At 37.1% G+C, this 25,294-nt stretch overlaps 1 protein-coding gene across 1 annotated transcript; it reads right to left on the bottom strand.

Moving 5' to 3' along the window:
* LOC124646587 (probable metal-nicotianamine transporter YSL3) lies at positions 1-24,487 on the bottom strand. The gene is made up of 7 exons (XM_047186691.1): positions 24,151-24,487; positions 22,931-23,100; positions 18,501-18,598; positions 18,267-18,401; positions 9,499-9,685; positions 5,424-5,425; positions 1-1,000 (listed from the first exon to the last, which is right to left on the bottom strand). The coding sequence occupies exons 1-7, from the start codon at positions 24,485-24,487 to the stop codon at positions 1-3; spliced, it is 1,929 nt and encodes a 642-aa protein (XP_047042647.1).
* Between the last annotated feature and the right edge of the window lie 807 nt (positions 24,488-25,294).

Here is a 25,294-nt window from a genome sequence, read left to right as displayed (position 1 = left end):
TCATGTCCTTGTAGGTGTCTCCAAATTATTTAAGAACGAATCAACCACATCAACTTCTTTTCCACTAGGAAAGAACTTCATGCACATTGGTGGCTGCACGCTGAATATGCCGAGTACCGCTGATGGCAATGCAAATAGTCCTTCTCCACATATAAGGCCTGCTGCAACAGCTGAGGACAACAAATCTGCACTTCTACTATTCATTCTAGTCCAGATAAACAAAACTGCACTACCTAGGCACATATCTATGGTGAAGTCAGGCCCCGCAAAAAATGGCAATGCAACCACCGTCATATTAGGAAGATACTTGTGTATTCTCCAACCTTTTCTCTGAGATACCAATGAAAGCACATTTGTGGCAATTGTTATGCAAAATGAAGCAAAGCACATTGCAAGACAATAATCAGGGAGCTCTTTCACTCCTCCAGTGCCAATCACCCCAATGGCACGAAATAGTCCAGCAAAAGGACATGGGAAGTGTGATTCTGGAGATCCAATAGAAACGTTGGGTTTTTCACCTTTTTGGAAGGCAAGAAAGATGCATGGGTTAACAATAGAACCAATGATTACACCCACAATTTGCCCAATTACCATAGCTCTTTCTGAGGTTAGTGTCATGTAACCTGTCTTGATATCTTGTGTTGCTTGTGAAGAAATATGAAGAGCTGCTATCATTATTCCACAAGCTACAAGGCCAGCAACAACCGCGCCCGCCTTGACAATCCATGCCGCGACGACAAATATTGTGAACTTGCCATAAGTGTATCCAACCGACCAATCTGTAAGTCCATTTGCATATGTATTTGCGAACGCAATGACCGGCGTAATAATATACAATGTGGCAACATGATAGAATTTTATCTGATCGAATAGCCATGGGATAACAATTATAGAGATTGTTGCACTCGCGATGTATCCTCCCACTGATATAGTTAGAGGAATTTTATTTTGAAGAAATACCTCAACCCTTTTGCATTCATCGTAGTTAAGGCTAGGATGCCTTTTCATGTAGCTACTCAACCCTGAATCATTTTCTTCCTGTTTGTGCTTAAGGTCAATATATGATGTGATAATTATTGTAAGGAAGTTGAATAAGCCATCCGTGATGATAATTGTTATGCAAATGAAGACCTGCATAATATCGACAAGAGTTAGCCCCATGTTTTATTGTAAGCCTCGCCTAATTTATATTTTTATAATTATAAAAACCATTGAAGATTAAGCATTCTCACACGTGAAAAGCTAGTAGAATTGAGTATTGATTATAAAATGATTCGTAAAAAGAAAATTGATATATGCAATGGAAATTATAATATTGTTTCAAAGTAAATGCTTGAGATGGTAAATAAACCATAATACAAATTTGTTGGATTCTAGCTACTTTTTCTTACTTCTCTAGTTAAAGTCTTTTCTTGACGACTTCTAAAAGTTTGGAGCTCATATTTGGGTTAGGTATCATATTGACTAGGTCATTTGAGGCAAAGATTATAAGGAATGAGGAGGGGGAGGGTCTGGGAAATTAATAGGTGAACGATTTGAAGGTGGGGACATGTTACTTGAAGATCCAATGGCTAACTATTTTTTGACTAAAACTCAACTGTGCCCATTATGTTTAAGATACACCTCTTTACTGAAACTACAATATATATATCAAGACTTGGCCGCCATTCTTATATTTATAACATGATCATCACATCTTTTAGTCATCACTACCTAAATGTTCCCATGAGTACACACAAACTTCCGGTTTCTTCACGACCCATGAACAACACCGACAAATACCATACCTCAAAATCTTTTCCATCACCAACATCTTTTCACACCCACTTGATGAATTAAGACCCTTTATAAGGTTAAGATTTTCCATAGAATTGTATAGGGTTTAATCAAAAGGAATTTTCTGACAAGGCCTCCTAGCCATATTATTGAACACTGAGGTTTATACAAGAATGCATTTCTATGCTCTTAATTATATAGGAAATCAACATGAGCCCAAAACTCATATGGTTTATTGGGAAAACTAATAAATTTTATCCCCATGTCTCTCCAGTCAATCTTGTCATTCCTCAAGCTGATTTATTTTACGGGAACCATCCAAATACTACAACACATAGCTATGTTCCACGATCAAAATAAAAGAACGTCATATGAGTCATGTATGTGCTATATTTTTTTTTACTCTTAAGTTATCTAGCATGTGATTCACAAATTCTATCCTCTTAGATTATTGAATGTTTCATACGATCTTCCATTTCATTACTTTACTTTTGTCGCGACTTCTCTCGTACCAACACACATTTTTGATTTATTTATTTCTGCACATGTTCATTTAATTGGTGAAAAATGTTGGATGAATGATGAGTATCTTGATATCAAATAATTAAAAATGGTATTACTCTATCCTATTCTGATATACTATGCTACAAGAGATTTGGAAGCAATTAAGGCAAAGTGTTGATCTTATGACCCATATTGTTCAAAAATTATCTCTCTCAGGGAGGAACCACCTATTTATAATTTAAATGATCCAATTGATAATGTGACAACAAAAATATAGAATCACAATCATATTTTTGAATTATGGAGAACACATTGACTTAGGGAAATAACACAACTATATGTGGGTAAGACAGAAGAACAAAACTTAGAAAACTATATGATTTTTAACTTTGGTTCCTCTAAGACATTAGTAGTATGGATACATAAGGAAATAACATATATAATAGTGAACTTCATGGAATTGTTATACTACCTCCGCCGAAAAATAAGTGTCTTAGTTTTGTCTAGATACATATATATTTAGATACACTTCAATTGTAGATACATGTGTATCTAGAATAAATTGGGAGAATGTATCTAGACACACATTAGTTGTAGATATATCTGTATCTAGAAAAAATTGGGACACATATTTTTGGACGGATGGAGTAGTTAAATAAAATCAAAAAAATTAAAACGAGATCTGTATCTAGGCATACTTTAGTTGTAGATACATCTGTATCTAGAAAAATTGTGACAATGTATATAGACACACTTTATTTTTAGATACATCTGTATTTAGAAAAAAAATTGGGACACATGTTTTTGGACGGGTGGAGTAGTTAAATAAAATCAGAAAAAGTAGAACAAGATAAATAAAGATTAACAGACCCCAATAAAAGAACTATTGTTGAGCATAGTTGGTTACCGTAGGTATGATAATTGGAGACATATCTCATTAGTGAGAAAATTGAGGTTACGAGAAGGTTGTGCAAAGTCCCATCATGAAGAACTTCTATTTTTCAGGGTATAAATGAAAATGGTATTTTACACAATATCTTAGCAGCAAACATAAATTGTAACATGCGGTTTAATCCCAACTTTTATATCACCACTTTATTTTCATTTATATAAACATATGTTCAATGGAATAAAGTATGTATTAGAGAAATGATGTATAATGTCAAGCTATGAAGCTAACTACTCAAGTCGCATTTCTAAAATTTATTTATTCAAAACCATTGAAAAACCTAAGGACATAATGGAAGCATTCTCCGATTTAAATCATTATCTAGGACTAGATCTATTAAAATATTATTGGACTAAAACATATACATCCTCGATAATTTAGAGAAATTATTGTGAAAAAACTCATCGACAGAGGACAACCAACATTAGGATGACACTGATTTTATAACCATTAATATGGACCCAAGGAAGTTAAAAAGTATGTGTTGGGCCCTAAGCATCCATTAGTTAGTGAACTGAAGATTGTTTGGCAAGATATGATTCCTACCAAATTATTTTACGTCGTTAAATTATAAGTATCATAATATTTAATATTAAAAAGTAGTTGATGATGGTGACTCATACATGGTCTTGTCTCCTAAGCTTGTTTCTTCTGGTGTCTCAAGACAATGCCCCCCTAATGCTGATCCTCCCTTTCCTTAGTGTTCATCCATCATCCCTACATATCCTCATAAGATAGAGCATTACATCAAGAATAACTATTTCTCTTTTAACGTCCCTCCTCGATGCGTAAGGTGCTCCACCACCATTGCCCCTTCCATTCTCATCTTTACTCATTTCAAGGGCAATGCCCTAGGATCCTGATCAGATTCTAGCTCCACCACTCACGTTTTCCTACTCCATCGTGTCACCACCTATGTCAGCGAGGTTCCTAAGTCCTTCGTGCCACACATCTAGATCTACAATAAATACTACTCCCTTCGTTCCTAGATATAAGCTATATAGTTTTTTGAGAAAAGTCTAGAATATAAGTTGTATCGCACTGCGCCAATTATATGTACAATATTTTTAGAAATTTCATTACGTATTCTTATCTTATGCAAAGTTTTCTATTAGCTCATGGTAATTACCTAGGGGTAATCCCCTCCTAACATGGTGTATTTTTTCCAAAATTTGCATTCTTTAATTTCCGTGCCAGAAACTATATAGCTTATAATTAGGAACGGAGGGAGTATGTTATACTATTTGCTAGAGGTAAAAGCGTGATGGTCATCGCCTAGAAAACCACAATTTTGTTATAACCAAGGGACTTCTCCAAGAACAAGGGTGAAGAGTGATTTAGTTTTTTTTGTCTCTTTTGTTTGATATATTTTTGTTTAAAGCACTTCAAATGAAAATTTCTTATGGTAATCATGAATTATTGGATAACCAATGCTCCTTTCTCTCTAGAGAAACCTTCAAAAAATGTCAATTGATATATTTTCTTGCATTAGTTTTTCATTAATTTACATTGTTGAATTCATGTTTATGAGCTGGTACTTCCTTAGATTAGATTGTTTTCGGCTTGGTTCACTTATAAATTAATCGAATATCCACTTGCAAAATATCCATGAGAAATAGAATAAAGTGGATTATATCACGTATTCTACAAATGTGAAGATCATTCAGAAGTACGATACATTCTCAATTTTATTATTGTCCCATCCAAATTTTGGAAATAACTCTAACCATTTTATTTCTTGATATGTTTGGAAAATTTGATTGATGTTCAATTTCATGGCCACATACCATGGTTATGTTCTCCCCGGTAAAGTTAAATGCACTTACTTTTTTACCTCAACCTAGGACACATGCTGTGTATGAAGGAGTTTTTGGCTCCTTGGATTCACATGACTCCAAAAAAGGAATAACATAACAACTTGATTTTAGGGTGTTATGTTTATCCCGATTTTTCATGAATTCGTTTGCAATGAAGGTTTTTTTTTAATTCCATCATAGGAAAACAACATATTTTTATCCAAGAGGTTTGATTAGAGGAATCTCGAATGAAATGTAGTGCAACGTATTCCATACAAAACATTTTGGGATTCAATCCTGCAAAATGAAAAATCCACCACAAGAAAAATACCTAAAGATGAATCTAAAATTCCTATGATTTTTTTGAATAAAAAGAGGCACTAAATTGCTATTTACACTTCTTGTTTTATGTGGTATTGTCTCTTCGTGTTTTGTTCCGTAAACTTTACTAATTTCCTAGTTGGGGAGATGTCGGAGGTGTAACTAATGGATAATTTAATTTTTTAAATTAGATTTGTATTTCTATGTTTTGATCATTTTTTATTTGCTTGGTTAAATAGCCACTTTTTATTTTCGATTTATGGGGTGCAGTGAATAAGGTGAATGAACGGAACATAACGTAGGAGATTTCGTTTTATCCTGCAAAACTTCAAAATTAGAGTTAGAGACCATGTTTCGGAAGCCAGAATGGTTGAAGTTGGTTGTGCATGATCCTAGCCAATGTCATCCTTCTTAGGTTGAGCTACCTTCTAAAATAAACATTTATGGTGCTTGTGATGGTTCAACAACAAGTGTTGAATGTGTCTTTATGTTGCGTAATACTACTAGAATTTTTTTGTTCACCTCTACATGTATATGCAAGCGTACCCCCCATGACACGTTGTATGTTGAAGCTATGGCGGGGCACAACATGTTTCATGACATTAACAAGAGGGAATTCTATGGTGCTAATTGAAGTGGATGCCCCAAATTTGGCAATTGAATTTAACTCTCATGTTTATGGTTCTTGTATTGTTGGTCCTATATTTTGGGAGATTAAGATCATTCTAGGCAACTGGATCTTAGTTTGTGTGAATTAATCTATAGTCCAAACACTTGTCTCCAGCAAAGAGCTATTTACTTTGGTGCTAGGAGTAATGACCAACACATGAAATTTTCACTGTAAATCTACTCAACAAAATATAGTTGTTTTCCATTATAAAAATTATTTTAAATGTATATGTATCATACTCCCTCCATTCCTTTCTATAGTGCCTATAGATTTTTGGCATTTTTTTCAGAATATAAGGTTGTAGCTTGACTTTTTTTCAATTACCCCCTCCCCCGCGCAGCTCCACACAACATACGTGAGAAAAAATCCATACAAAATTGGAAACAATTAATTGAGATTCCTAATGCATGGCCCAATGATTCCTTAAAATTAGGCAGCAATATTTTATTTTCCTTAATTGAACTTGGCTGCACATATATGGAGAATTAATAAGAGAGATTTGTGGGATTTTATGGTAAGTTAGGAAGATATGGATTTTCCAAATTTTACGTTGATCTCAAATCGTTCAGCTAGGGGGTCTTGTGTAAAAAATACTCTTGCGCTAATTTCCGTGACAAAAAACTATAGGCACTATAGAATGGAACAGAGGAAGTATCATTTATAATAATTTTCTATGAGATAAATTTATTTAAAGAGTTTTTTTTGTTTCTGATCATGTTAAAATATATCTTGAAATGCGAATATTTAATTTTTTCGATCCATAAGAACACACGAGTTTTAGCTAGTTTATCTTAAAAGCCTAGTTTTTCATAGAGTATTTCCTAGTTATGGCCGATATGTAGATGTAGCTAGTTACTCACACAACAACAATCTTCATCAGAAACCAAATATATTTCTCTTATATTGTTAAATAAATCTCATTCATGAGATTCGAAATCTAAAAAAGATATTAGTTGATATGCCAAACAATCAACCTTAAGTAACTAACATGCTATTTATATCTTCCCTTTCTAAATAGATCACCCCAATTTGCTGGCCTCCCATGAAGCCACGTCACCCCATATACCTTTTCTTAAGAGCTTCATGTGATGCATTGTATCTGTCTTCTCAGCTGAAACGCAGGTGTAATATTCCCTTTAACTCCTCATCAATTACCTTCCTCATTATTGACTACCATCTTCTCTTCACCTTCCACGCCACTAGATCCCGTTCCATCTGTGCCTCTACAGTTTTGGAAATTGATGATTTCCATAACTCTGCCTCATGTTCTCCACCCAAAAAATTGCAGACGTAACTGATGGAGTTTCTCTCCAATTTAAAGCTGATGCTTCGTCCTCTCACACCTGGTGCACGCACCCTTGCTCGAGAATTCATCAGATTTCGCCCATGGAAATCCATAGTGGTACATACTGGACTTATTTGAAGTTCCTGTTGCCAAGAATCTCGCCTGCTCTTACCTCGCGTCCGCAGCCTTGGCCGTGCCTGATTTGAGACCGTATCTTAACCAGATTCTTACTGTTTACCCATTCCTCTCTTCAGGTACAGATCTACGTAGTATTAGATTGTTTTCATTGAAAATTCTGCATGCTTTTATATTGCATGATTCAGTTGTTCAAAGAAGTTGTTTTGTCTTCCTACTGTTGTCCTACTGTTGTTTGTTTGATGATTTCTTACGTAACAGGTATATGCCCTCTTATATGGATACATACAGTATCGAAATATCAACACACTGATGAAGGTGACCTTTGATTAAGTTTTTCTTGATGCAATGTGCAGCTCACCATGGATGCGGTGGTAGGAAGGATTAAACCGATTTTAATGTATCCAGATCCGGTTTTGTTCCTCTTTGCTGATTGGAATTCTTCAATTTATTATTATCAACTTTGGTTTCGTTGTGTGATGAGTAAACAGGAGATTCTGATGATCGAGTTCGTGTTGGTTCTCTGTGGCTTCTCGACGAAGCCCCCACCTCTCCAAGGCCACCTCCCTACGGCCATATTCGAGCTTCGTGGCCAACAGCAAGGTTGTGGTCAAGAAGTTAAGAGGCAAAGTTAAAGCAAAGGCTATTGTAGATTAAACCAATACTGATGAGAACCCTCACCCTCAAGCGTTTCATCTGCCTCGGCTTCAATCTATAATAGAGAGAACTAGAGTAATCTAATGTCCACGGTTGTTTTCAATTATATATGGCGCTTTTCCATGGCTTATTTTCCTTTAAGATCCTCCAATCTGCAAGGTCATCAATCAAACACTGTCGTGCTTGCTGATGTCTGAGTGGTGTTCGTCTCATCAATTTTATTTTTCTTGCAGCAGCTTTGTATGTTGGTGTTTACGTGAGAATCAGTCTTTTATATCATTGCTACCACCGATTTGCTTGCAGATGATGTCGCAGTTGGAGTTTGTCTACCTTCAACTCAGTTTTCTCTTTCTTGCATCAGATTAGTCGTACTTATGTTCTTTTGTCATGAAGGTTTGTGTTCAGAACTGGCATGTTCGATTGTTTTCTTTTTCTCATATCAAATGGCGCAAGATCACCACTGGGAGGCACCTGACTTTGCACAAGCACCAGCAAGCAGATCCGAAAATGACTCCACAAAACAATATACATGCTTTATTACCATTTCTCACGAATAGTGATGCAGTGTGCATTTTACACCGTTTCTCACAAATAGAGCTATTTGGCAATGTAACAGGAGCACACGGAGATAGCTCTGAAATTGCAGAATACTTGCTGCTAAGCTGCTAGGTGTAGATAAATTTATGAGTGCAATGTTATTTAAATGATAAAATATGGTTCTAATATAATCTTTTCATAGTCCGTGCGTTAACTTCAAATGCTAATATTTCAAGTATAAGCTTTTCTGATATATTTCCTTATCATATGGTTTCATGTGTTGAAACTTCACCTTTCACCAATTTTCGACTGATTATTCTTTCTACAAATTACCGCAGCAACGTGCGGGGTATCATCTAGTTACATTAGTTCATACGACCTAAAGGTTATGTACTCATATACATGATCCATGTGGTGTTGAAATGGATATAGGCCGACAAATTTCATATATCTAGCTGAATGTATGATTCATTTATCCCTTTAAATTTTATCCCAATTGGTCTTCTTCAATAAGAATTTTATTTTGGGACAATTACAATGGTAAATTGTGAAACATGTATTAATTGGATCCAAAGGATTTCCTAATTTATTTTTCTTATAGCTAACATTTGCAGGTAGACAAATAGGTAATGTTGTGGAGTAAAGATTCATTAGTGGGACTTAAACACAAGGAACATGGACCCATTTAATTCAAATATTACAATGATAAAATGTAAGTTTATGTTATACCCTTATTATTTAGGCCAAAGGTCTGATTGTTTGCAAGATATCTTCAAATAAAAATAAAAATAAAATATGCTAGGGCAAGAAATGTATGTGTTCTTTCATTTTACAATTAGAAAGTACAATATTAACTTGTTGTACATACCTTGTATCCATTCATTCCCTGCAAACTTGAAGGACTCTCAGTATGATACCATTCTCCATGTTTTGTTTCAAGAAAAGGGTATACTAATCCCCAAGATACGATGCCTCCGAAGAGCAGAGCGAGATTTATAACATGTGGGCAAATCATTCCAACGCCGAGAAATGTTGGAGAGAAATCAAATTTGAATCTGTAGACACATCCATCATCATATATCAGTCATTCAACAAATGATTCCAATAAACATTTTTTCATACAACATATTTGTTAAAAAATGATTATGTAGCTATGTATCAAAGCTAAATCAAAATCAGAACAAAGTTCTAGAGCTATCTTAAGAATATCCACTTGGATGGTGAAACTTTTGAACAAAAATACGAACTAGTGTTGCATTGTGTGTAAGGATACGTTGTATGTTTGACATGTACCATGCAATCAATAAAAACAAGTATTTCTAATTATATGTCTTATAGTAGGATGAAATTGGATAAAAAAATAATGTAAACTATGGTCCAATCATAACCTCATCTCTCTTCATGACACTATACATGATTACCCAAGAAAACAATATACTTACTTTGTATATGTGCATGTCCATGCACCAGACAACATAGACAAAAATACGGGTGCTATAAATTCCACACAAACAATGGATATACCAAGGAATTATGAAAAAATAAATTAAATAATTGAATAAAATCCACGCTTAATTGACATAGATTCTAATTGACTTTGCTACTTATCAGTGCATCTAAACCTAATTTTTTAGTTTCAATGTGTTCAAATTCAATTATTGTGGTGAAATTCCACATTGATAAATAAACCTAGAAACTCTCATATGAATAACTACATAATTAAGATTCATTATGCTTATTTTGTTAGATTTATGTTAGAAACATTAGGCTGATATAATGTTTATTTTGATGGACATATCAGATCATAAAGTTCTAGATGAGCTTATTGTAATCACAAGAGATTTTTTTAACCAAGTTACTATTAGATTATAAATAGTCTGAGTGAGCCAAAGATGAAATGTAACTAGCCCTCCAAAAACTTATACCCAACTATACATTTACATTCTTGAGTAATTCCAAGTATCTAGGACAAAGGTGATCATCTTATGATTTTGTTATCTTGTGTGATATTACACAAGGTCGTTACTTTGTATTGTTAGCGACCTACGAACATCTTGGATTCATACCAAGTAGATGATATGGGAAATAGGGATGCTATGTTGACCGAAACCACCATTCTCTCATTGACCGTTGGCTAGAGGGAGTAATGAACACCAATTATCTTTATGCCACACACCATGAAAAAACCCTTGATTGCCATCTCATGATAACAAAAGGTGATGTGTATGCTAGTTGTCTGAGGGGCATGATGAGGAGGTGTCGTGGCATGCCTAGCACATGATTCACCTTTTTTTTCTCTATCCAACTAGTTAGCCAAATCTAGATAGTTTACCTTGGACCTACAAAATGTTATTACTTGAGTGACATTTTAGTTTAATGTTGTTTATATGTTTTTGTTATATTATACTTTACTTAAAAGTGTCATGCCACGGTAGAAGATGACAAAAGTAGGGTAAACTTTCAAATTTGGTTTGGGTGTGAGGGAAGCTAAATACCATGAAAAGTGTAATTGAATGAAAGAGGGAAATAAATCAGCTCCCCAATTTTTATAATTACCTAGAAAATACTTCGGCGAAAGATGCTACATTTATCCATGCGCTTGCAATCATCATAGAGTACTCTTTCTACTAGAGGGAGGTGACCTTTCATTTTGTGACTAAAACCCCTCACTCCATGGATGAATGTTGATTCTCCTTCATTGCATTAGAGTCACAAGTACACACTTAGCATAATTAAGTTGTAGACAAATACACCGATGTCATGAAGAATCGCCTAAAGTCTCCAATAATTCCATGCAATCACTGAAAAATGAACATCTTGAAAGTGATATTTTTATTTTGTGTTTATGTTATTTTATTCATCTCATGTGGTCAACAATTTAGGCAAGTGAGCAGTCAAGTGAACAACTCATGTACACTCCAAGTCACACTTACCTCTTGTAGGGCATATAGCTAGGTACTCTATGGTCTAGGAATACATGTAGCCTTGTAATAAAGAGAGCAAAAAGAAGGTACCAAAGTAATGAAGAAATTGAAAAGAGTTGTATAGAATATCTAACACCATATTTTTTCTCAAGTTTTCATTGTATATGATGTCTTCATGTTAACTCATCAATTTAATTTCATATTTTGTTGATAGTTTCATTATAATGTAAAATAATAGTGATATCATCTTTATGTTTTAAATGATTTATGTTGATTAGTTAGAAGCATTATCGTTACAATCAGGTGGGTTCACGCCCAACATACGTGCTAGAGGTATAACGAGCAATGCAATACCACTCAACTTCTCGATTATACCTAGCTAACATGTGAGATAGTACATTTCTTTGTCGATTGATATTTACCCAAGTATGTCTTGGCTGGTGTCTCATCTCAAACCTCACATATGGAATTAGTCCTTTGCATACAAATCTATTCGCTCTCTACTCTCTAAGATGATATTATTTTTGTGACATCGAACAATTAGTTAAATGATGAATGTGATGATGATGTGAATTATCCATGTGTGCATGTGTGTGTGCGCGCGCGCGCAAAAACTTAGTGGTATTTATTCAGAAATTTCAAATTTGTGTGCAGGGGATATGGCTACTATCAGGAATTTGCCATATTCACTATAATCATGTGGTAACATATAGATTAGTTTACCCAAAACAACATGTCAACACGATGGTCCATCACCGATTGAGGAATACAAACCAAAATATCACACGTGAGTTTGGTTCATATCCCATGGACACATGATTATTGACGTATACTACAAAAAAGTCACCATACCTGGCGGATTTTTTTGGACAACACAAGCAGCAGTCGTCTGCAAAAATATTTTTGTCGGCGGATGGGCATTGCCGGTGCCCGGCAAATAAAGCACACCAAATGTTGCCATGCCGGCAAAAAATTACGATGTGGTCATCGGCAAGAATGCCCGGCACCACGTTATGTCGTGGTAGATTAAGGAGGCACACAGTAGCGTGCCGTGGATCGTGAGCAACGTGTTGGCTAGTCAACATCGTCTCACTGACTGGTGTGACCCACCACTTTGAGGCTGTAGGTCTCTGACATTTGTAATATCTTTGTGTGTTTCGTGCATATTGATAGCTATATATAAATAATAACGTTATTTGTGTTCGAGCTAATAATATTTACATGGATGATTTGTTTATATTTTGCAAGTTTTAAACTTTAAATAGACATTACCTACATCATAAAAGTGGCGGCCCACAGTTATAGAGATGAGCATGTCCTTCATGGGGAATCATATGGATCCTATGCGCAATCGTGGCCGACATAGTTGGCAACATTAGTTCTAGGGTCCATAAAACAAACCCTAATCCCACTTCCAGTCTGTTTCCTATATAATACAAAACCGTTGACCTAACCCCCACTCCGCACTCCTTTCGCCGCACTCTCCACTTCTCTAGATCCGGTCAAACTAAATAAGGCAAACCCTAGATCTCACACTTCCACACTAATCCCTCAACCCGAAAGAGATGGCCTGAGAGAAAAAACCTCCACGTTGTCCACGATGGCCGTGTAGTCACCAAACCTGTGGCAGTCGCTGAAGCCGCGCTGGAGACTTGGTGCACCATTCCTGCGGTGCAATCCTCCCATTCCATCCCAGTGGCACAGTCCCCCGGCGCCCTTCCCGTACCGCTGGTATGTTCAACATGCCGCGTTTTCCTTGTTCTTTCTCTTCAATCAAAATCAGATGTTGTTTTCAGATCTGGCACCCATTCGCCAACACAAAGCGCTTTGAAAGGATTGCTCGCATCTAACAAGATATCAAAAGGTTGTACTCTTCGGTCACAAAGTCGAGTCGCTACTCCGGATCTATGCATGGAAAACGTCGTGCAAAATAAAGAAGATGAAGACCATGAATATGTTTTTTTTTGTTCTATTAGTTTTCTAATTAGCATGTTGCATTGTAATAACAATGTATTGTATAGATATATTTATATCGTATAATGAAATGGAAATTCTCTTAATGAAATTGAAATTACTCTCCGAATCAACAAATAGATCGTTTGATTGTAAATTATTGATTGTGATTAGTTTAGGTGTGTCATAAAAGATGCACCATAGAAGGCATATTTTTGTGTTGTTGTATCTATCCACGACACTAAATTATCCACTACCTGTTCATGGACCGAGGCATTTCAATTTTAACGTTGTACACGAGAATGCGTAGCCTATCATGATGTGCCAAGCGAAAAGAAGCATCAGGTTTATAGTTTTCCCGACACAGTTATCACTGACGGCTTTTTTTTTGCTGTGCTAGCGTGAGCAAGGCGATTACAGGCGGGTCTCGCTGTTTAAAGCTGCCGCGATCTGCCAGTTGTGTTGTAGTGACAAGTCATCTGATGGCGTCCTGTTCCTGTTGGAGAATGGTACTCACTCTGCCTTTGAAAAGCATCAGGGCAGGGAAGGACATGTGAGTAACACAAGTACCACCGGGTGACTGGCCAGAGGTTTTCCTACCAAGAGACCAGGGTGGTGTTGGTATTATGAACACTAAACTGATGAATTTTTCCATGTTGATTAAGTGCGTTTGGAGGTTGTTTATGGAGACACATGACCAAAGACTCTAGTTAAGGATTATGAGAGCCAGCTATCCTGGGGGGTGAATGCCATTTCCAGTTCAAACCCTTTGGGAGGGTCTCCTTTTGGCATAATGTTGACAAGATCAAGGAATATATCAAACTACAGGCTCGCTTTTAGAAGGCTACGGTAGTCGTGTCCGCTTTTGGATTAATTGGTAGACTAGAGAGGCCCATCTCAATGTGCGCTTCCCTAGACTATTTGATAACTCCTCGGACCTGACATACGTGTCAATCATCCTCGCCCTGAAGCCGCGCCGGAGTCTTGTTGCACCATTCCTGCGGTGCAATCCTCCCATTCCATCTCAGTGGCACAGTCCCTCGGTGCCCTTCCCGTACCCCTGGTATGTTCTTCATCTCATCAACATGCCGTGTTTTCCTTGTTCTTTCTTTAGTCAAAATCAGATGTTGTTTTTAGATCTAGCACCCATTCACCAACACAAAGCGCTTTGAAAGGATTGCTTGCATCCAACATGAAATGAAAAGGTTGTACTCTTCGGTCGCAAAGACGAGTTACTACTCCGGATCTGTGCACGGAAAACGTCGTGCATAATAGAGAAGATGAATACCATGAATATGTTGTTTTGTTTTATTATTTTTCTAATTAACCCGTTGAATTGTAATATCACTGTATTATATATCGATTTTTATATCGTATAATGAAATGGAAATTCTATTTATGTTGAAATTACTCTATCAACCAACAAATAGATCATTTGATTATAAATTAATGATTGTGATTAATTTAGGTGCCGTAAAAGATGTACCATAGAAGGCATATTTTTGTGCTGCACTGTATCTGTCCACGACACTAAATTATCCACTACTGTTTATGGACAAAGGAATTTCAATTTTAGCACTACGAACGAGAATGCGTAGCCTATCGCGATGTGCCAAGCGAAAAGAAGCATCGGGTTTATAGTTTTCCCGACATCACTGGCGCCCTTTTTTTTTTGCTGTGCTAGCGCGAGTGAGGCGATTACAGGCAGGTCTCGGTGTTTAAAGCCGCCGCGATCCGTCCGTCGTGTTGTAGTGACAAGTCATCGGATGGCGTCCTCTTCCTGTTGGAGAATGGTATTCACTCTGCCTTTGAAAAGCATCAGGGCATGGAAGGGACATGTAAGTAACACAAGTACCACTGGGTGACTGGCCAGAGGTTCTCCTACCAAGAGACCAGGGTGGTGTTGATAGTATGAACACTACACTGATGAATATTTCCATGTTGATTAAGTGCATTTGGAGGTTGCTTACGGATACACCTGACCAGAGACTCTAGTTAGAGATTATCAGAGCCAACTATCCTATGGCGAATGACATTTCCGAGTTCAAACCCTTTAGGAGGGTCTCCCTTTTGGCATAATGTTCACAAAATCAATAACTGTATCAAACTAGAGGCTTGTTTTTAGAAGGCTACGGTAGTCGTGTCCGCTTTTGGATTAATTGGTGGACTAGAGAGGCCCATCTCAATGTGTGCTTCCCTAGACTATTTGATAACTTCTCGGACGACATACATGTCAATCATCCTCGCCAGGGTGGGAGCTGGCACATTAAGTTTTGTTGAAACTTTGGACAAGAGGAAACAACCCAGTGGGCCCATTTGCTTCAGGACATTGTGAACCCGACCCCTTCCATGGACCGGGACAACTCTTGTGACCTAAAACCCTCGGGGATGTACTCTCGGCCCACTCTCTTTACCGAAAATTAAATCATGAAGTGGTCATAGCACACACAAAGGATATCTGGGGGCTCACAACCCCCCTAAATATTAGAATCTTCCTTTGGCCATTGGCGGAGGGCCTCCTACCATCGAAATATCATATACATAAGCGCCATGGCCCATCTGATGATATCGGTGTGCTGTGTGGCCAGCCCGAAGATGTGTTTTCTTTAACTTACCTTTAGCCTAGTTTGTCTGGTGTGGTGCGCGTTCTATGTTGCAGGTTTCTTGGAACCCCTCCTGTTTGCTGATCTCCTCGCTATTTATTGGAGGCTTAAGGGAAAATCTAGACGATTTTTTTGGATTTTATTTGCGGCCCAAAGCTGGGTGCTTTGGATTACGGGTAACAAATTCACTACTGAGACTAAATTTTCCAGACAACCTGCTACCTGCATCTATAAAACTATGTTATTGCTGCAGCAGTTGAGGCCTTGTAAACCCAAGGTGTTGCCGCTTCTGGACAAGGTCATGGTGCTCCGATCCTTAAGAACGTTTACATCAAGACCTCTTCGAAGAATGCTGACCCGTAAGGTAGTAATCAATGGAAGCGTTGTGTGCAGTCTGTGTGTACGTTTCTTGGGCCGTTTGGTGAACTTGTCTAAACTGTAGCCTTAGGGCGGGTCTGTAAAACCTTAAGCCGGCTTGACGCTGTGTGTTGTTACCGTTGTCCGAGGGGCTTTATTAATTTAAACCTGGGCACGTGCGCATTCAGTCTAAAAATAATCCCATGGATGTGGTAAACCGTTAGAGAGGGGTTTTACCCTGTAAAATAAGATCAACCCAATAATAGTGGGATAATTTGTACATGTTCATTAGTGAGCATAGCCAGATGGTCAAATCATGGTTTTCTTTATTTGAGTGTGCCAGTGATACTATGCTCTTCATGTAATATTGTCTTGAAAAGGACAATAACTTTTGTTTTGTGCTTTCAAGTAATTCCCTAGACTGAATATTAGTTGTATCACTGAACCTTATTTTAAACTTTGGTGATCAACAAACACCAATCCCGTGTACAAAATTGCCTCGTTGTGAGATGGGACAACTCTAACTCTGCAATATATAAATTTCAACACGTTTTTTGAAAATAAAATAACACAAAAGGGGTAGAAGAAAATTGGAAAGAGACTCAACAATTTGGGAAATAAATTTTCTATTGGTGGTAGGCTTCCTTATTAACCAACTTGTTGCTCAGTAGTAGGATTCTCTATTTTTTTTGCGAAAGTTCCACCGATCTATTAATAGTCATTCAGTACAAACAACCCTAAAAGTCATAAAAATTATAAATAGGTCTTTGGACCACCTAGCGATGACTAAAAACACTAGCGCGAGCTGAAGGCACACCACCATCCTCACCCCTCCATCACCGGAGCCGGGCAAAACTTGTCGTAGTTTTAACGTGGCATGGAGGAGTAGTGCTCTATACTTGCGCTTGTTTTGGCTCAAAGGCCCCTCGGAATGAACAATAGACGAATGTGTGTTGTTTAGGATCCTTCCTAAGCTTAAGAGGATCCTCATTTCCAGTGATTGCCTTGATAGTGGCACTATGCATTGATTTGTAGACCCAATACGCCGGCCAGATTTTATTTTATTACAAAGCGGTGAACAACAAAAGATATATTAGTGCGTGAAGCGTATTATCCTATGACCGCCCAAATTTTTTTAATGCAGTGCGGAATAAGCATGACATGCATGATTGTAGAGGTGTCGGTATCATTTCTCCTAATGTGCCATTTTGCCGTGATCAAGCTGCAGACAAGCGTTGCCCGGAATTAGTTGCTCCCACGACTTGCTAAAACTAATTTATGACAAGATTAAGATGAATACCATTGGAACTTGAATGACAAATGGAAGCTCTCACTCATTCAGAACAAGTTTAATAGTAGAGTCGACTAGTGGCTATAAGTCATTGTTACGTAGTATATATCTATAGCCAGCTTATAGCCATTAGAGTCCACTCCCCTTAACTTTTCATGTCTCTCTACTCCACGTAGACAAAAATGCCACATAAGCAGGCTATAAGCCTACTATTATATCTGCTCTCTATATATGAGGTGCTTGTGCATATATATTGATGTCCATATCATGAACAAACAACTTCCAAAACTAAAGTCCCCCCTGAAAATTAAATATTTTTTGGTACTTGCGCAGAAGGATTGGTGTTATAAATGACAATTTTCTTTCAAAATAGTTTTCTTTTAAAAAATACTACTGAATATATATGAGGTATATATTATTTAACAATAAACTATACTGAGACAAACTTGAAACTGTACCAAGCATATGTAATATCTTGTAGAAACCTTGGTTTTTATTTTTACGATACCTGTGCTTGTATAATTCTAGTCCAAACATTGGAAAGTTGGCAAATCCACAGTTGTCGCCTGCACTATATAGCCATGAGAATACAGTCCAAGAAAAGCTACCCAGGAAAAATCTGAATATAGTCGAAACCTGCAACCTAAATTAATGACGAAAATTAGTTCAAAGAATCCAGGATGAACACAGTTGACCTGTGGTTTCGAGTTTTGCATGGAGGAAAGGTAGAACTTTGATTTACTTTGCTACGTGAGCTCCTTGAGGGGTGTGAAAACTATTAATAAGGTGAGCTTGGACAGTTCCTGTTGGAAAAAGTAACCTGTAGTCAACAATCATGACCTATATATAGCGAGGAAGAAATCCATTAGTGGAGAGACATCTTGACTTTTGCTTTCAAAGAAAAACGATTTCGAGTTTTTTCCTAAATTTAATTTCAAGTGTATATTTTGCATTTCACATATGTTTATGAAGAAGAAAATAACATATTGCTATCTACCTGGGGCAAAGACCACATGTGGCCCTGCATAGATACATGTAATTCTATTCTCAATACTCGTTGCAGGTTTTAAGTACACATTCGTTGCTGTGCAATTCTGATCATTATTGTTACTTCCTCCATTCATAATTACCTCATGTTTTAGGATTACCAAAATCATACTCTGTAAAGTTTGACCAAATACTTAGGAAAAAATATCAACACCTACGATATAGAATTTATTGTACTGAAATCATCATAAAGTAAATTTAAATTATACTCCCTGAGTTTCTAAATATAAACCATATAGTTTTTTGAAGTGTTTTTTCCAGAATATAAAGTATATTGCATTGCACCACTTGTCTCAACAATTTTTTAAGGGGTTAGTTTACAATTATTTATCTTATGCGAAGTTCTCTATTTTCTCACAACAATTGTTCAGTAGTAAACACGCCCAAACTTAGTGTAATTTTTCCTCAATGCGTGTTCTTTAATTTCCATGCCAAAAACTATATGCTTATATTAAGGAACATATGGAGTATGCATTTGATATTATGAATGTTGATATTTTTTTCGTATGTTCTTGGTTAAAATTTACAAATTTCGACTCTGACTAAACCTAGAACGCAAGATGATTCTGAATGGAGGGAGTACTATTATGGAAAAAATTATAATATCATTATTATGCTGAAATAATCTTGGAACTTGTCCAACTTTAAATATTTATGGTAAATGTTCAGGAAATTTGATTGCACTCATATCGTGGGATGCTATCTAGTAGCGAACTGATCCGAGCGCATCTGCCTAAACTTGGAGGCAATATGGAAAAATACTACAATGGGTGGATGCACCAATGGTTCTTACTTCGTCTGCCGTTGTTCAATTCCTTTTATCCATGGAGACTAAAAGCTTCTGTCCTTTCATGAGCATCGTCTACTCTCCAAGTCTTGCACCATGTGTCTTCTTGTCTGGTTGATACATTCTAGGAATGCCGTTATTTTCAATATACCTTATTTAGTGAGTCGGTAATCTTGCGATGGTATAAATAGCTCTACAGGAAAGCAAGTTCACTTGGATCAATATATAGATAATTCCCCTTTTGCAACGATTAGACTAATTTTTACCTCCTATGCGTGGACTCCCACCTATTATACATAGTTGCGCAATCTTTGGCAATGCCAACTTCTTGTCATACTCCATGTATAACTAAAATTCATACTTGGTAATCTCCAATCTTTATATTTTGAGAACTTGTGGATGAAATATGGAGAGCTTTTACCGACGACGCAATATGTTTGGACTCAATCCTTATTATGGGGATGGTGTGGAAGGAATTTCAGCCTAACTTAAACCCCTAATAAATTCTCCAAAAAATGGACTGCTAAACAGAATTATATGGGAGAGTTGACTTAGTTAAATAATATAATTTCATAATTACCCTCAAGGAGCACTTGACAAAGCTTCGTCAGAAACTAAGGGGAAACATTAAATGGGTAATGTTAGGATATGAGAACACCAAATTCTTTTGTTCACTAGCAAACAATCAACATAGGAGAAACCAAATTTCAAGCCTAGAAATTGGGCAAGGAGTCTGATTCTCTGATTATGAAAATAAGGCCATCTTTCTCCCATAGTCATATTAATTTTTTTGATCCATCAGAACACCATGAATTTTTTTTTGATTTGTCTTAACTTCTTCACCGTCATTCCGAGTCTTATATCTCTCCTTTACTCACCCGGAAGTTGAAAGATTATTTCAAAAACTGCCAGCTAACAAATATCTTGGACCAGATGGTTTTACTGTTGATCTCTTCAGAAAAAAGTGCTGTCATATAATCCACCAAGATTTGAATGTTCTTGATCAGTTTCACCCATGCAATCTTTGCTATCAAATCATTAATGGGTCTTTTGTCACTTGTATCCTAAGAAGGATTCTGCAATAATAGTTAAAGACTTTCCGCCCATTTCTCTTCTGAATGACACTAAAATCGTCGACAACGCTTCTGACTGAGGAGCTTTGGATCTCAATTCTTCAACTTGTTCATCATAAGCAATATTGCTTGATAAACTACAAAAAACCAAGATTTGGTATCCATCGCTGTCCTATGTACATAATCACCCTAAACCTTGATTATTAAAAGGGACTTTACAAGGTTGAGCTCCTAGCAATATTGTACATCCTCAGACATAAGTGCTTGACAGATAAGTTGTGTTCCTAGATTGAAAAGTTGTTTAGCTACAGTAGTTAAACATTTCTTGTTAATGGAGTCCCAATCAAACCATTTAAGCGCATGAGATGGGTCAAACAAGGGGATCTTCTCTATCCTCTGTTTTTTGTGCTAGCTGCTGACCTTCTACAGTGTGTGCTAAAGAATACCATGAATGATTTTTTGGCAGAGAGTTATTTCCCTCCCACATCATGTAGTAACTTTCCAATGATCTAGTATGATGAGGAAACTCTTACTGTAATGCAACTAGCTATCAATCATTTTCATCATATGAAATATATTTTGGATGAACTTCCGCATCAATGGTCTCGAAGTCAATTGTCAGTGTTGAGATATATAAGTGGATTGCCTAGCCCTTTCCATCAGTTCGGACTTTTGGTTGCGTTGGCTAGCGCATGAAGCTTGACATGGTATCAGAGCCCAGGGTCTCGAGTTCGAGTCCTGGTTCTCGCAATATTTACCCACCCCTATATGTCCGCCGCCTATACGATTATTCATACGTGTGCTATTCTGCTTTCCACGTGTTGGCCTCCTCTTCTCTTCTTCCGGTCACACGTGAGGAGGGGTGTTGAGATATATAAGTGGATTGCCTAGCCCTTTCCATCAGTTCGGACTTTTGGTTGCGTTGGCTAGCGCATGAAGCTTGACAGTCAGAAATCAAACCTTTTCGCTGAGTACAATATTATCACCCATACCTCTACTTCACAATGTAATCAAGGAATATTCTCTTGAACTTATCTTTTAAATCAGTGAGACCCACTAGACAAGAATGGAACACTTTGTTACTCAAGTTAAAAAAATTGAGATGGGACTTTAGAGTTGTTCTCATTGTCTAAACAGGGAAATACTTCAAATGGTTAATTTGATTCCGCCATCCATGCACACATTATGTCTGAACTCCTTAACGGTCCTAAAATATAATATTGGAATCTCAATAAATTTAGAGGGATTGCATTTGTAGAGGGAAGATATAATAAAACATACCCCACTTGTTGCATGGAGCATGGTCTGTAGGTCAAAGGAAAATGGATGATTTGGTTGAATTGATTTTGAGTTGCAGAACTGGCCCGTCTAAAAAATATACTCTATTTTATTGAGGTTGATCTCCCATGGGATAAATTAATTGATGAAGTTCATTATTAGATTCATCTTCCTCCTGCAAGGCAAAATGAATGTTCTTTCTAGTGGAGAGATTGCCTCAGATTTCTATAAAACATTAGCATCATGTACTATACATTCCAAATAGACAATTAAGCTACAAAATGATTCTTGGATTCATGGATCTCTTAAGTACCCCTATTCACACCTATTATTATTATTATTTTTGAATGACCCAAGAATATCCATCAGATTTTTTATGCAGCAAGAAAGGTTATTTTATATCTCGCGTTAGCCTCTTTAGTCCTAGGCCTATGAGCAATTACATCTCCTACATGATCAAACTGACAAAATGAAGAGTTCCCATCTTAAGGATACTTGGATCTTTCTCTGTCGCCAAGGCATATCGTTTTTCTGTGATCACTCTAAAATTCACTGCTTTCAAGGGGATATGGAGTGACACCTACAACGTTTGGTACCATATTAAGCTTGCAAGCGAGCGGATTTGTGGTATTGCAGCACCAACAATCATACTCCCTCTATTTTCTATTTCGAAGTTTTATTAGCAAGCAGCAAGCTGAGGATGCTGGAGGTGGTGGAAAAATCCTTATATTTAAGCTGTACGCTTAATTTGAAACATTTCCACTTTCAAGCTGAGAAATTGAGTGTGCTTGAAAATCATGTTTCATGCGAGGAAAGTTCTTTTCTTTTTCCCGAATGCTAACTGATGTTATTTTGGTGGTTGAAGATTGTTCAATTGGTGAGAACTAGATTAAATTACCTAGGTCGCACATGATGTGCATGTGATTATATAAATGCGCCAATATAGAAGGTGGATTCTCAACAATAAAAATATGAAAGATGGATTACCTTGTTCAATGGCACGCTAGTCATTATACCCACCATACTAATAACGAAAAGGAACAACATCCATCGTCCCGTCGGAAAGTTGTCAACAACATCTCTTGGGTCTGGATTTTCTACTCCAAGTGATTTGGCCACAAGAGAAGTCATTCCGACCACATAATTCGCAAAGCCACCTAGAAAAGAAAAGAAAGGTAACATAAAATTGCCAGCATTAGTGCCTATCATAATCATTGGCTGGAACTGTGTTTCTCCGGTGAGGGTTTTTGTTAAACTCAAAAGTTGGCTGGAAGTGTGTTAGGAGAGTAATTATTGGTCAAAGTCTTGTCCTAATAAAAGGTAATACACAATATGTATTGAAATGGAGGAATTGCCGTCTTATATACTGGTAGTTTCAACATGAAACTTTGAGCACTAATTTATACTATAATATAAGTGGAAACTTACAAGATCATAAGATTCTGGAATTTTTTGAGTCAAAACTGTACATATGATACTAAAATTTCTAATCTAGCTACTCCGATCCATTTTAACTGTTGCTAATATGAATGTATCTAAACACATTTTACTTCTACACACATTCATAGTAGAGACAAGTAATATGTATTAGAGGGAGTAGATATTTAACATAATATTGGTGGCTGAGCTAGTAAAAGTCTGTCCGAAAACATTTTCGAATACATTGTCAGAGCTCACTTATTTGTAATTTCTGATCTGAAGGAGTAAGTGAAGATTGAGTATAAGCAGGAACTTGTTTCAATTTCAACTTTATAGTCCTTTGTCTGATTCTACCTTTCTTTACTCTTGTTTCAAGTATTATTATTATATGGTTCATTTTCAGAATGTACACTTCCCTTTTCAGAATTATCAAGGTATATATGGTTCATTAAAAAAACGAAAACAGAAGATAAAAATTATTTTATCTAGATGCAGATCAATCTACAACTAAAATGGTTCTAGATACATCTGTAGATAAAACTAAAATACTTATTTTTGGTAAGGATGTAGTATATATGAACAATAATGGTAGAGTTCGGGAACTCTGTTACGGGAAGTATTTACGGGATGAGATGTAGCAATTCTGTTGGTGCAAATCTTTTGCCTCCCGTGATTTTAGGAACTAAAATCTTCTCATTATCTCCATGTCTTCCCGTCCTTAACTTATAATATCATGTAGAAAACAGTTCGTAAGTGTAGCATTGTTGATATATGAGTATGATTCTTACCGGATATTGCTACGTTGAGGCATGTGGTGACGGTGGTGAGGATGAGAACGTTCTCCTGGCGTGAGAAGGGCAGCGTGGTGAAGCCGAAGGCCCGCAGCAGGTTGATGAACCACTTGAGGAAGAAGAAGCTGAGGACGTTGATGGGCAAGTTCAGCGCCTGTATGATGCCGGCCTTCATCATGATTCGTAGGCCAACGAAGCCGAAGACGGTCCCGAGCACCACCGAGATGGCCATCGACCGGAAGGTCACCTGCCCCCATATCCCCGGCAGGAGCTGACTCTCGAACACCCGCTCCACGGACGACGCTACGGTCGGATCTCCGATCGTTGCATCCATGGCGAGGTACCCAGGATGCACGCCCGAGCTCCACCGAGGTCAATTTGGGGATTTGGATTGGTTAATTATTTGGGGATTTGGGAAGTGACGCTGTGTTCTTGGTTAGTTTCTCCAAGACCATACATGCAGTTGGAAGTGGTGAAAGGTGGAGAGGGAGTGTAGCGCGGACGACGAAAATAGTACTCCGTACGAAGGAACTGAGCCACGGGCCGATCTTGGATTGATGAATGTATCCATGATTGCTAAGTGCTAACCAGGAACTGGAACGATCCATGCATCATTAAAATTTCTGTTTCTGGGATCATAAGAATTTATGAAAAAGAAAAAAATATGGCGTTTCAAAGCACATTTAAACTGACTTTAGCAACTCCAGGACCAGTCCAGAATTTCAGTTTAACTCAGTATATACTGTTAGTTTTGCACCGCGTCTGTGTATACTTTACCTGGGTGCCTACTAGCAGGGACGGAGCCAGCACATGACATTAGGGATTGAGGGGGGTTAAGCGCATATGTTTAGTTATGTAAGTTTCATGAAACGGTAAATATGACGAAATCACTAAAAATCAGAGTTATAAAGGCTAGCACTCTTCACTAAATCAGATCATTGGTCATGGTGAAAAAAAAACTTGTGATTTATAAAAAAAATTGTGGACGATGAGGCATGCAAGAAATGGACAATGAGTTTACCACATCGGCAATAGAGATTAAATTATTAATGGACTATCGATGCCATTGTGCATCACAGTACTTTATACTAAATTACGATGTACTTCAGTATGAATTTTGCTTGCATTTATAACCCCTTTT

Source organism: Lolium rigidum, chromosome 4 (assembly GCF_022539505.1).
Source record: "Lolium rigidum isolate FL_2022 chromosome 4, APGP_CSIRO_Lrig_0.1, whole genome shotgun sequence".
In the NCBI taxonomy this organism is placed as follows: Eukaryota; Viridiplantae; Streptophyta; class Magnoliopsida; order Poales; family Poaceae; genus Lolium; species Lolium rigidum.
This window is presented reverse-complemented; position numbering and strand designations above follow the sequence as displayed.